Below are 14,595 nucleotides of genomic sequence, written 5' to 3' on the forward strand. Positions count from 1 at the left end.
AAACACTTCCGGTTGTTTGATGTGCGAGTGTTTCATGCTGATTTTAAGTGCAAATATACATGATTTGAGGACTTTTAGAAATCGAATACTTTCAATTTTAAAGTATTGCTATCTGTCCCTTATTAATGAAAACCTAATTTCTGTTTGTGGTCTTTAAATCTCCATATATTAATTTGGATATACAGTATGTGTGTATATGTATGTATATATATATATACAGGTGAAACTAGAAAAATTGAATATCGTGCAAAAGTTCATGTATTTCAGTAATTCAACTTAAAAGGTGAAACTAATATATTATATAGACTCATTACATGCAAAGTGAGATATTTCAAGCCTTTATTTGTTATAATTTTGATGATTATGGCTTACAGCTTATGCAAACTCTAAATTCAAAATTTCTGGAATTTTGAAACTTTTCATAAGCTGAAAGCAATAATCAAAATTATAACAAATAAAGGCTTGAAATATCTCACTTTGCATGTAATGAGTCTATATAATATATTAGTTTCACCTTTTAAGTTGAATTACTGAAATACATGAACTTTTGCACGATATTCAAATTTTTCTAGTTTCACCTGTATATATATATATATATATATATATATATATATATATATATATATGCATCAGCGAAGACCTTCCCATTTACTGTAAGAATCACCCTTTTCACATGCTAAAACATTTCATGTGTCAAACATGCGTCCGCATCATGCACCATATTAACACTGTCAGAGTAACACTAAAACACACATTGTCTTGATGTGTGACTAGTCTCTGTGTTTACATCACCGTCATTCATCCTGTCCTCCATAGAAGCCGAGTTATGTGGGGGAAGTGAGCCGATCGCTCGGACCAAACATTCCCACTGCAACTGTCGTTAACTATGACGAGGTACAAGGAATCTTCTCCTTTGCAAGCAGTGCTTTGTTCTGTATTGCCTTTTTAATCATCAATTTGAATGAAAACATGAAACAAATCTTTCTGAGTTATTATAAAGCGGTAGCTTTTTCCACTAATGGAGCTGCATGCATAATAACTCATTTTAGAGGAAGATGCAGAACGTTTAAATATTTTAAAGGCCAAAATGATTTGCAAATCTGCAAGCTTTAACATTAAAACCTCAGTTTAACGAATGATAAAAATATATAGCAGTGTCACTGTAAATCGTAACTAGGGCTGTGAAACAATTAATCGCAATTAATCGCATCCAAAATAAAAGTTTGTTTACAAAATATATATGTGTGTGTACTGTGTGCATAATTATTTTGTATATATAAATACACACACATGCATGTATATATTTAAAGAAAACTTTTATTTATATATAAAATATTTATATTCTATATACATAGAAATATTTCTTAAATACATGCATGTGTGTGTAATTATATATACAAAATAATTATACACACAGTACACACACATATATTATGTAAACACAAACTTTTATTTTGGATGCGATTAATCGTTTCACAGCCCTAATCGTAACTAATACTCTAACTAGAATTCTGTCATAAAAGATTATGCATGAGAAACTATACATATATATATATATATATATATATATATATATATATATATGCATTTATATATAATTAAATGCTACATGTTATACGTACTAACTAAATGAGAATATTAATATCGGTGTTCAATGGATTTCTCAAACAGAAGCAATAATGACATGAGCATTACATTCAGCCATTTCCAGTACAGGCTGTTGTTTTTCATCTCAAACACAGTGTCTGTGTGAATGCAAGCGGTGTGTGTGAGTAAACATGAGTGCTTGAGAGACTAGACAGAGATAGGAATGAACAGGCCCGTTCTGGATTATAAATAGAGGTGACTGCATTAGAGATGTTGGCGGTCGCCCAGTTTTTATCAAGACAGACGGGCTGTTCGGGCAACTTGATATACCAATAGGTACTAAATGGGAAGGAATATTGTAGGGTTCATATCATACTTTGGGAATGTTTTTTGCATGAAAACAGTCCTAAATTTAGTTTTATATGACTCTCTTTAACATGACGTTTTGAGGGCTAGTTTGCTTTTAAGACCTCAATCTATATATTATGATGTTATGTTATTATTGTAATCAGTTTGAATATTGTAAAATGTGTCACTGATTTGATCTGGTGACCTGACCCACTGATCAGCATCGTCATTTATTAGATATATCTTGATTGTTTATTGTGTTTCTAGACATTTTTAAGAAAACGTTAACATTCAGTTAGCCACTGTGGATAATGTTTCCAAAGCTTTGTTCATTTAGATGTATGAAAACATAAACGGGACATGTTTATGACCAGATAAGATAATTAGTTCATTCGTAATTATGTGTTTTGTAGGAATACAAGGTGTCGAGCTTTGAGCAGCGGCTAATGAGTGAGATCGAGTTTCGTTTGGAAAGAACTCCAGTGGAAGAGTCGGATGATGAGGTTCAGCATGATGAAATTCCCACTGGAAGATGCATCGCGCCCATTTTCGACAAGAAACTGAAGCACTTGAGGGCTGTGGAAGGGGTTCCCGTCACATTTACCTGTAAAGTCGTTGGGATTCCGATTCCTAAGGTGATCGATTGACAGACTGAGGGATTCTGGGATGTTATTGTAATGCATGCACAGAAAATAATGCATGCACAATTTCATCATTAAAATGTTTGTGAAAAGTCTCTTCTGCTCACCAAGGATTTGAAATAGAAATACTTTGTAATTTTATAAATGTCTTCACTGTCATTTTTTAATCAATTTAATTTTCTTGTTGAATAAAACTTAATTTATTTAGAATAAATGAATGAATATGTATGTATATGTTTCAGTTCTGTCTTCAAACTGCATGTTGATGGACTTTTATTTTGTACTCTTCCCACAGGTTTACTGGTTTAAGGATGGAAAGCAGATTTTGAAGAAGAACGAGCACTACAGGAAAATCAGAGAGGGTGATGGGACGTGTTCGTTACACATAGAAGCCGCTACAAGCGACGATGACGGCAACTATACAGTCATGGCAGCAAATCCACAGGTAACGGCAGCAAAGACAACCGTAAGAAATTCCACTGGATTATAGTGTAAATAAAAGCCAAGCCTCTTGTCATGTCCACAGGGTAGAATAAGCTGCTCTGGTCATTTGATTGTCCAAACGGGTCCCGTGCGAAACCGGCCCTTGGTTCACTCTCAGAGGTGAGTTGCATCAATGCTTTCATTAACTTAATATCCAGGCTGACGTTTGATAGACTTGTATGCAGTGTTGGGGTTACTCATTACAAGTAAACTTGAGTTACATAATCAGATTACATTTTTCAAGCAACTAGTAAAGTAACGCATTACTTTTAAATTTACAACAAAATATCTGAGTTACTCTTTCAAATAAGTAACTTTTCCACATGCATTGACTGACAGCTCTCCTGTCCTCATGTTGAGAGACTCAGGGACGTGTGTAAGAACGTTCTAGACTAAATGTGTGCGTGCATTTACTAATCTCGCTTGCACAAAAACAGATTTAGTTTTCCTCAAAATGAATAAAAACTGTAAAATGCAAAATCAGAATAATACGCAAACCTCCAATAATTTTAAACATGTTAAATAAAACAAATATTTTTATGCATTTAATAATCTAATTTTATTGACCAGTGTACGTGCTGCTGATCTTCGATGATTCAGTTAAACCATAAGCAAAAATGACTTTAGATTTTTTGTTGTTATTGGTGAAGTAAGAGTTAAACTTTTTCTTGCGTTATCCAGAATAACAGCAGATGAAGGGATTGTTTGAGCTTCGTCCTCTACTATACATGCGTGAATTTGCATTTCCTTTAGCCTTATTATTTAAATTTGGGTCTGAAAGGGCCTTTAAATGTGTCCAAAAATAAAACTTTTTAGTTTTAAAAAAACAAGCCCAGCCCAAGTGAGCAAAAGTAATGTGATGCTTTACTTTTCTTAAAAAGTAACTAAGTAATGCAATTAGTTACTTTTTAAGGGAGTAACGCAATATTGTAATGCATTACTTTTCGAAGTAACTTTCCCCAACACTGCTTGCATGCATAATATTTCTGACATCACATCATTTTTCCACAGAGTCCGAGCGCGTGTACAGGAAGTGGAGGGAGAACCGACTCAAGAACGCTTCTTTCGTCCACACTTCCTGCAGGCTCCAGGAGACATGTTGGCCCACGAGGGCCGGCTCTGTCGGTTAGACTGCAAGGTACTGCCAGATACTACACCTACAGTGAACACAGAACACATCTGAGCTCTGAACATCTCTGAATATCTTTGCATTCGGTGTCCTAGCAGAGAAACCACAGCTGGAGTTCAACACATCATCCACTAAACACACACAAACACACACACACACACACACACACACACACACACACACACACACACACACACACACACACACACTGAGCTACACAGGACTGAGGGTCTTCATTTACAGGACAATTTAGCATTTACTTAATGCGGAGATTATATACTTTAAATAAATATACACTTGAACTGAATGGAATGTTTTTTAGACACTTAATTGCATGTTAATTGCAATTAAATCAAAATGTATTAATAGGTTAAATTTATTTTAAATGCAGTTATTTAAACTGAAGACTTAATTGGATCAAAAATAGCATTAAGTACATCTTCATATTGCAATTTTATAATTACGTCTATTGTCTTTGAAATATGGTCAAAGATTACCACCAAATGCACAGACAAGCATTTATGGTAAAATAGCAATTATTAAATAAATAAATATTATTAAATATATACTGTGTGTGTGTGTGTATATATATATGTATATACACACACACAGTATAAATATATATATATATATATATATATATATATATATATATATATATATATATATATATATATATATAATTTAATAAATACATATATAAATGAATTCTGATAAACTATATATAATTCCTGTCATGTATTTAAATATATTAGTAATTAAATATGTGGAATGATGAAGTTTGCAATTTGGTACATACAATTTGAAATGTTACACTGAATGCCACACTACAGTTAAATTATAAGTACTTCACATGTGCTTTAATATGTTAGTCAACACATCAAAATAAGTATACTTCTTTAAAGTACAACAAAAGATTATTAAAACAATGATTTACAATGTTCTATGACTCACATTTGTCATTATTACACTTTTTACTGAACAGTGTAGAGAAACATGTACTCTCTTTAAAGTGGTCTTTTATTTAATTTATATTATATTATCTGCAAGTACAGTTTTTCAAGTACAAGTTAGCTTATGCTAGTCTCTCGATGTGCAATACATATTTTCCAGGTTTCGACTGGTCATGTTTTTTTTGCACCTATATAAATAAACGTATAAATTAAATAAAAAGTACAAGTGTGCATTCAACAGGATCAGGTGCACTTCTTTTTGTTGTATCTATTCTATTGTTGTATCATTTAAAACCATTTAAAATTATTTTTGTTGAATTTCAAAATGCATCAAAAGTGACTCTTATCCAAACACTTTTTGGGAGCTTTGTCTTGTATCCAATACAATGATAAAATAACATATTGCTGAAAGCTTGATGTTGCATGTTTGGACTTATTTAAATTGAGTTGTCTGAACTCTTCTCTGATGTGTAGGTGAGCGGATTACCTCATCCTGAAATCATGTGGCTTCTGAACGGGAAGCCCATATATCCTGACATAACTCATCGAATGCTTGTGCGAGAAAACGGGATGCATTCTCTGGTCATTGATCCTCTGACTCAAGCTGACGACGGGACCTACACCTGCATCGCCTCGAATAAAGCGGGACAGAGTTCGTTCTGCCTCCAGCTCAAAGTCGTGGGTGAGAGACGCATGCTTTCTGATGCTCTCTTTAACATTCAAGTGTTATTAATGCTCATTTCTGACATTTAAGAAACATGTATCATCCTTTGGTCAATCATAATTGTGACTTAGGATGTCATAAGTCAACATTATGAGATAAGTCACGATTGGGACACAAAAAGTTTAAATTATGGCATATTAAGTCAATTATGAGATAAAAAGTCATAATTATGACACAAGTCGGAATTGACATAATCAAGTAAATTTTTGTCAATAATTTTTTTACTTCAGCCATGTCAGTTTTGACTATCTTATAATTATCGAATACTTGACAATGATGTAATAATTTCAACTGTCCTAATGACTTTTTTTTATCTCATAATGAGTGTCATAATTGTGACTTTTTATCTCAATTTCGACTTTGTCAATTTTGGTTCTCATAATTGATTTATGATGTCATAATTTCGACAGTCATAATTTGACTTTTTATCTCAATTTTGACTCATAATTTACTTTAGTATGTCATCATTTCGGCTGCCATAATTCTGACTTTTTATCTCATATTTATTGATTTAGTATGTCATAATTCTGATTTATGTCATATTTATTGAGTTAGAATGGCATAATTCTGACTTTTTTTTCTCAATTATGACTTTCATAATTGACTTATGATGTCATCATTTTGACTGTCATAATGACTTTTTATCTCATGATGAGTTAATGTGTCCTAATTGTGGACTTTTTTATCTTAATTTGGACTTTTTGTGTCAATTTTGAATCTCATAATTGATTTAGAATTATGGCAGCCGAAATTATGACCTACTAAGTCAATTATGAGAGTCAAAATTGAGATTAAAAGTCAGAATTATAACATAATAACTCAATAAATATGATTAAAATACAGAATTATGACATACTTAATAAATATGACATAAAAAGTCAGAATTTTAACATAATAACTCAATAAATATGATAAAAATACAGAATTATGACATACTATCTCAATAAATATGAGATAAAAAGTCAGAATTATGGCAGCCGAAATGATAATACTAACTTTTTATCTCCTATTTACTTAGTATGTCATAATTCTGACTTTTCATCTCATTTTCGACTCTTTAACTTTTTAATCACATAATTAAGATTTACCAAAGCAGGATTTTTTTCCTGAAGTGGTAGAAATAGGCTTCCATAAAACACATCTGAAACAGCTGACTGTAAGAGAATGATTTCTACATGACGGCTGATTTGTTGTAGGTCCATCATTATTGTTAAGATTGAGTTTAATTGCATGCAATACAGAGTCAAACCAGTTTGAACATGCTTGATCTCAAAACCCTCCGATCAAATATTTGATCCTCTTTTCCCTGTCGAATAAACATGTGCAGAAAAAGAGATGAAGCAGGCTCCGTATTTTGTGGAAAAGCTGCAGAACACGGGCGTCGCAGAGGGAGCTCCGGTGCGTCTGGAGTGCAGAGTTGTGGGAATGCCTCAGCCATTCATTTACTGGAAGAAAGACAATGATACGATCGCTCACTCGAAGGACAGGGTTAGGTGAGTTCAATGGGAGTTGATGATGTTTGTGAGAGCTTAAATGCAGTAGATAATACAGTAAATGAGTAAAAAAGCATATCTTTTGACAGTCATATTCCGTGTGTTTTGCTATCCCAGCATGCATCAGGACACTACAGGTTACGTATGTCTACTAATTCAACCGACCAGAAAAGAAGATGCTGGCTGGTACATGGTGTCTGCGAAGAACGAGGCTGGAATCATATCATGCACAGCCAGACTAGACATTTATGGTGAGTCTTTTTATTTATTTATGTTTCAGTACTGTAAATTTGTGAGGTTAAAAAATAATAGTAAAGCTATAAAGTATTTAAGCTACAACTTTAACATTCTCCTGCAATGATTTAAAGCACAGTGTACAGGACCTTTGTTATCTGATGAGAAATACATTAACGAAAAGCTAAATTACATTACTATATTAATAGTCCATCTAAAACTATTTTAAACCTAACTTCTCTGATTAATTTAAGAAATTATTCTTATAAATTAAACCATATTATTACTCCATCTAAAACTATTTTAAACAATTTTTCTAATTAAAGAAATTATTCTAATAAATTAAACTGCTATATTAATAACTATTTTAAACATAGTTTTTCCTAATTATTCTAAGAAATAATTTTAATGAAACATGCTATATTAATACTCGCCATCTAAAACTATTTAAACATTATTTTTCTAATTTAAGAAATCATCCTGATCATTTAAATTTAAAACTACTACATTTTACTTCATCTAAAACTTCTAGTAATTAAAAAAAAAGATATATATGTTCTAATAATCATAATGCATGCTTTTTAATAACCGTATATTGATTGAGACACAACATTCAATGTTTGTATTTTCATAAATTCCTCACTATAGGACTATTGAAGTGAACTGCAAAAAGTTGATTAATAAAGGTGAAAAATTAAACCAAATCCTAAAAGAAATGGTGACCAGTTAAAGCACCAAATACACATAAAAGCTTAAAAGCTGTTGTTGTGTGACCGACAGATAATGTTCAGCTTGTGTGAATGTTTCTCCAGCTCAGTGGCATCAGCCGGTTCATCCTCCACTGAAGAGGACTCAGATCAGCTCCGGTCGCTACGCTGCTCTCACGGGACACGGCCTGTTTACCATGAGTGACGGCGGCCCCGGCGTGTTCTCTGGCCCCCGATCGGCCCCGACGCAGGAGAGTGACGAGCTGTAGGTGTGCGCTCCATGATGATGATGATGATGATGATGATGATGATGATGATGATGATGATGATGATGATCATGTGCAGATATTTCAAACAATACTGCAGTTTATACAGGATAAAAAACACTGTCCATAGAGTCTCCACAAATATACTGAAACTCAACGTGAGTGTGTGTGTGTGTGTGTGAGTGTGTGTGAGTATGTGTGAGTGAGTGTGTTTGTGTGTGAGTCTAAGTGTGTGTGTGTGAGAGTGTGTATGAGTGTGTGAGTGTCTGTGTGTGAGTGTGTATGTGTGAGCGAGTGAGTGTGTTTGTGTGTGAGTGTCTGTGAGTCTGTGTAAGTGTGTGTGAGAGTGTGTGAGTGCCTGTGTGTGAGTATGTGTGAGTGAGTGTGTTTGTGTGTGAGTGTCTGTGAGTCTGTGAGAATGTGTGTGAGAGTGTGTGAGTCTGCGTGAGTGTCTGTGTGTGAGTGAGTGTGTGTGAGTGAGTGTGTTTGTGTGTGAGTCTGTGTAAGTGTGTGTGAGAATGTGTGTGTGTGTGTGTGTGTGTGTGTGTGTGTGTGTGTGTGTGTGTGTGTGTGTGTGTGTGTGTGTGTGTGTGTGCGTGTGTGTGTGTGTGCGTGAGTGAGTGTGAAGTGTGAGTGAGTGTCTGTGTGTGTGTGTGTGTGAGAGAGAGAGAGAGAGAGAGTGTGTGTGTGTGTGTGAGAGAGAGAGAGAGAGAGTGTGTGTGTGTGTGTGTGTGTGTGTGTGTGTGTGTGTGTGTGTCAAGTTGTTGGTAGTTAGTTTGGCAGTCTAAAAGCAAACACGGATCTGATTCTCTGCTCTCGTTTGTATCACTTTAACTATATCATGAATGAACACTGATTTTCTCACTGCGTTTAACATTATTTGCACACTTTTTCCCCCTTTAATTATCATGAAATGTTCTGCCATTTGAGGCGTTATGAAATTTTCTTCTGGTCAGTTTGTTGTAATCTTTTGGCTGTTCTGCCTTACATATCACACATACTATAAAATCATGTAATAATAATCGTTTTATTAGACTGTGTGTCTGTTGCATTACCAACTGTGAATGTAAAAGCTTCTGCAGGTTTTATTCAACACAACTCTTTGACTACTGCTGTAGTTTCATATTTCAGTTTAATAAAGCAAGCATGAGTCATATCTGCAAGATGACAGATTTAGAGATCAAACAAAACTACACTTCTATATCTATAGATCTGATGCACTTCTGAAATTCATCACATTTGTTGCAGTTCTCATAAAGTACTACAGAAGAATGGGGGAAATGTCTTCCTAAATGATCTTATGCTGCACATGGAAGGAAAGAGTTTCTTTTGCCATGTTTAATATTGTTCCTGAAGAATAAACACTGCCGCTTGAGGTAACTCTCTGCAATATGACAGAATCAGAAATATATTAGATATTATAAATTGTTGTGGAAGTTTACAAAGCCTTTAATCAAATGTATTGTTATACAATCACTAGGAAAAATAAATGCAAATACCTAATTTGTGAACATGTACAATAGTTGTTTTTCTTGAAAATAAAGTTATATTTATTCAAACAAAGACAAGTGTGTCTCTTCTTCAGTTTGTTGCGTTGTAAACTACCAGCACACGTGATCGCAAGAGCTCAGCCATAACTAATACATATTATTTGTGTACCAATGTGCAAACCAATGTCGGATTATAGATAAAACACTGTCCCGATGAGATCTACAATGCAGGCTGTCAGATCCGATCGCTTGTTTTAATCAAGTTACTTGACTTGAGAAAAATAGGTCTCATTTAATAATCTAAAGAAAATGCTAAAAATATAACTGACTTATTAAATATTATTTAGACTGGCATAGTTAGAATATTAATTTATAATATTAATAATAAATAGTAATAATTGCTGCTGCTCAATAATAATATGAACTGAATAAATAATAAAAATGCTGCACGGATATTATTGGATTACATTGGATTTCATATTAAGGGTCTTCCTGTCAACATAACAGTGAATAAATCCCAACCTGCTTTATTTTCTTTGATATATTTCTTTAAAATAAAAATACATGTATACATTTATATTAAAATATTGGGTAAATGTTTTTTTTACCTCAGTGTAAACAGGAACCTAATACACTTTCTGCTGCGTTCCAGTCGGACTCATTTACTGTACGGAACAACAACAGTGATCCACGGAATTTCATCTCTATTTCAGTTATTATAATTTGCTTTCAATCGCTGATTAATCGCACAAATGGCTGATGGCGAAGATGATTACATGTCTGACGCTTTCCTGAACAAAATGTGAGTTTAAAACGTGTTTTTGAAATGATACCCTGTTACTGTCAGAGTGAGTTTGATGTTTGTATTCACGCGCAGTCAACACTTCACATGCCAGTTTAAATGTAATGTAAGTTTCTTAGATCATTATTCCATGAAAATCTGCTGTGTAAACACTTAAAATAGCCATGAATGATGGTGAAGCGTTGCTATTTAAAACATAAACATGGTAATACACGGTAAAAGCTGGTGTTCAGTAGTTTTTAGCTGGTTTCTCCATGGGCAGCTAAAAATTGCTGTTTTTTCAGCAGTGCCATGTTTTATTATTTGACGTATTCTTTGAAGAATAGCATGATTAATTTTTTAAACATGAAATGAGTGTAAACCCCATATTACACCAGTAAAGTATGCCAATACAGAAAATAAATACAAATGTTTGTTTAAAATTCATCTATTATTCCTCTTCATTCCACAAATAGCTCCTCATTGTGTCGTACGTGTTGTTCTGATGCTCTTGCACATGTACAGCTCAGATGTTCGGCCTGGCGTGCCGATGGTGAAGCGAATGAAGGACGCCTTGAGAAAGGAGGCAGTGCAGAAAGAGAAGAACACACAGAACCGGCAGAAGAGCTTCAGAGAGCAGGAGCGAGAGAGTCGTGAGGCCGCGCTGCAAAGCTCCATAAGCAGTCAAAATAAAGGCTTTGCGTTACTGCAGAAGATGGGATATAAAGCAGGACAAGGCCTGGGAAAACAGGGTCAGTGATTGATTGGGACTTGCATAAAATTACCCAAAACGTAATATAGTTTTGTGTACATAACAGCGTGTTCTCGTGCTGCAGGTGCTGGACGGGTTGAGCCGGTTCCTCTCAACATCAAAACAGGTAGATGGGTGTATTCTGCTTTTGTATCGTTGATTATGCATTAAGACATTGTTCAGGAACCCTGATGTTTGCACACTGTTTCCAGACAGAGGCGGCATTGGAATGGAGGAACTCAAGAAGAGAAAAGCAGACGAGGAGCTTCAGAATTACCGGAGAAAAGTGCAAATGAAACAACACATGGAAAAGAAATCACTGGAGGATTTTAGGTATAAACCTGCAGATGATATCAAATCTTTTTGTTTGGGAATTTTTACAGATTTTATTAAGTAAATGCAATAACTTTGTCATATTTCACTTACTGGACTGAAGCAGCTTCTGTTTACTTGATCATCTTTAGAAAAATCATGAGTATCAAAATATGATCATCAGGCTTTTGAGGAATGTTTATTTGTTCATCTCTCAGTCATCACTGTATTGCATTGCATTTTATGTTTTAAAACTACAGCTTTGATCACAAAACTAAGCATTTAAATATCATCTTACTAAGATATAGTGGCCTGGTTTCACAGACAGGGCTTAGATTAAGCCAGGATTAGGGCACAATTAGGACATTTAAGTAGCTTTTATTAACGTGCCTTAGAAATAAAAACATTTCTGGTGTGAATCTTGAGACAAAACAACGGCACTGATATATTTTAAGATATGATACGAAGTTGCTTTAAGTTAAAACAGATCAAACATGCATTTTAGTCTGGGTCTAGACTTAAGCCTAGTCTGTGAAACCAAGGGTTAATTGGCAGATATTGATATTTATATGCATTTTATGTAAGTTTTGCAATGCTGTTACAAAGATCTCATTGATTTAAATACAAGCATTAGAATTTCATCTTTCTTTTTGTCCATATATATATCAGCATCTGCCACAAATAACACATTTCTGCTCAGTTTGAGCCTCTGAATAAAACCGAGGTGTTTTTCCTCCATATTCTCACTATATCAGACTATATTAGCATAAAAGTCTGATGTACCAAATATGACACTCAACAAAAAGCACATATGCAAACTTTTATGTGAGATTTTCTTTAAAAAAGAAAGAAAGTGCTCAATACAATAGATTTGTCAGGCTCTGTCAGGCTTTGATGCTCTTTGAGGTTGAGTAGCAGACAGTATTGCTCATCTTTATTACAGAGTGCGTATGAGAACCGAAAGAGAAGAGCGTCAAACGCAGGGCGACCTGTGGAAGAGCCAGCGGGCCTGCGAGCAGCTGGACAGCCAGAAGGTCAGTCAGATAAAGACTTGATCTTGAGGGATCTGAGGAACTGAGGCTCCTCTGGATTTCAGACTCGTGATTGACTCGTCTGCTGTTGCGATTCTTCTTCTAGGGCATCACTGCTCCCAGAGACAGCTGGTACTGGCCTGAAGTAGTGAAAGACGAGGAGGAAGAGCTTCTGGAGGAAGAGGAAACGAAACCTGAGGGAAGTGATGAGGAGGAAGAGGAGGAGCTAACAGTGAGTTGCACCTCAAACCTGTGTTTATGGCGCTCTCATTGCTAATAAGCTAGTTTGGGGGGGGGTGTTTTATAATTTATCTTACAATAACTCTGATAACAGGCTTGAATGTTTGAGCTTGATGAAAGAGATATTGAACATTTAATGAGATTATTTATTTTTTGTCTGTCATGCTGTCCTTTTATTTACATATATACATACACACACATGCAAACATACATGTGTGTATATGTATGAATGTGTATGTGTGTATATGCATGTATGAATGTGTATGTATATATATATGCGTGTGTGTATATATATGTATTTATATGAAACAGAATTATGATTAAAATGGCTAATATTCAATATTATTATAATATATCTTAGTCTTGTCAAATCAATTAATTGCATCTAACATAAGTTTGTAAATATATAATATAATATATACATAATATATGTATATACACACACACACACACACACACACACACACACACACACACACATATATATATGTACACACTTGTATTAGATGCGATTAATCGATTTGGCAGCTCTTTTATATATATATTACTATTATTTATTCATTTGTAATATATTTAGATAATAAGATCTAAAAACATTATTTTAAAAAGTAATTTGACACAAAATGTTATTATTCTGAAGCCCCATCATGCTTTTGGCTTTTTTTCCAGCCTTTAGACAAGCTACAGTTTCTCACCTCATATTTGCGAGGAGTCCATTTTTACTGCATATGGTGCGGGACGGCGTATAACGGTAAGAAGTGTTACAGTATAATATCTGTTTGAGCTGATACATAAATTATGAATAAAACACTGAAGTGTTCTCGCCCTACAGATGAGGAGGATTTGAGCTCAAACTGTCCCGGTGACACGGCAGCGGATCATGACGACTAGAGCAACGACCCACAACACTTCCTTTTATTTGCATAGCTGTGTTTAATATTTATGTTTACTTTTCATTTATTAAATGTTGCATTGATGTTTTGATTATAATTGTGTGTCTGGTTTTGTATAATTACTGATCTGATAAGAACTAAATCTTAACCAATCACAAACATTTATGCTCGCATATATATATTAATTTCATTACTTTCTATTACCCAGTGCATTGTGGGGTGGAGTGGGAGAGAAAGGTTTTGTATAATACACTTAGTACAGTAAGTTCACAAAAATATATAGCACATAATACAGTTAAGTTTATGCATAAGCATAAATTACTATGTAGATTTTCCATAGAATATTACCAAACATTTTCCTTGTGGTTTTGCGTTTAGATTAAATTAATTGTTATTATATTGATTTATCTTTTTCTATTACTTGCCAAATTTCATAATCACAGAAACATAATGTTAAAACTGAAAGATAATATTTTATGAAACCCAATGTAAAAAAAGAAGAAAAAAAAAAACAAATCTAACATTCTAAAGT

General features: G+C 34.1%; 2 protein-coding genes across 2 annotated transcripts in view; both read left to right on the forward strand.

Annotated features, from left to right (window-relative positions):
* The window catches only part of mypn (myopalladin), a 29,956-nt gene extending 20,656 nt beyond the window's left edge, over positions 1-9,300 (forward strand). Inside the window, exons 13-21 of the mRNA XM_084392050.1 lie at positions 817-894; positions 2,349-2,570; positions 2,872-3,021; positions 3,103-3,179; positions 4,071-4,197; positions 5,616-5,823; positions 7,193-7,358; positions 7,476-7,609; positions 8,405-9,300. Of these exons, the coding sequence (XP_084248176.1) occupies positions 817-894; positions 2,349-2,570; positions 2,872-3,021; positions 3,103-3,179; positions 4,071-4,197; positions 5,616-5,823; positions 7,193-7,358; positions 7,476-7,609; positions 8,405-8,568 (1,326 nt within the window). The 3' untranslated portion in view covers positions 8,569-9,300. The remainder of the gene's footprint in view (positions 1-816; positions 895-2,348; positions 2,571-2,871; positions 3,022-3,102; positions 3,180-4,070; positions 4,198-5,615; positions 5,824-7,192; positions 7,359-7,475; positions 7,610-8,404) is intronic.
* A 1,366-nt stretch (positions 9,301-10,666) lies between these two features.
* On the forward strand, positions 10,667-14,160 carry gpatch11 (G patch domain containing 11). Its single transcript, XM_084390777.1, has 8 exons — positions 10,667-10,857; positions 11,362-11,588; positions 11,673-11,714; positions 11,800-11,920; positions 12,843-12,933; positions 13,037-13,162; positions 13,840-13,921; positions 14,003-14,160. Exons 1-8 carry the CDS (start codon positions 10,808-10,810, stop codon positions 14,059-14,061), a joined length of 798 nt encoding a protein of 265 aa, XP_084246903.1. The 5' UTR covers positions 10,667-10,807; the 3' UTR covers positions 14,062-14,160.
* The last annotated feature ends 435 nt before the right edge of the window (positions 14,161-14,595 follow it).

Source organism: Rutilus rutilus, assembly GCF_951802725.1.
Source record: "Rutilus rutilus genome assembly, chromosome: 20".
NCBI lineage: Eukaryota > Metazoa > Chordata > Actinopteri > Cypriniformes > Leuciscidae > Rutilus > Rutilus rutilus.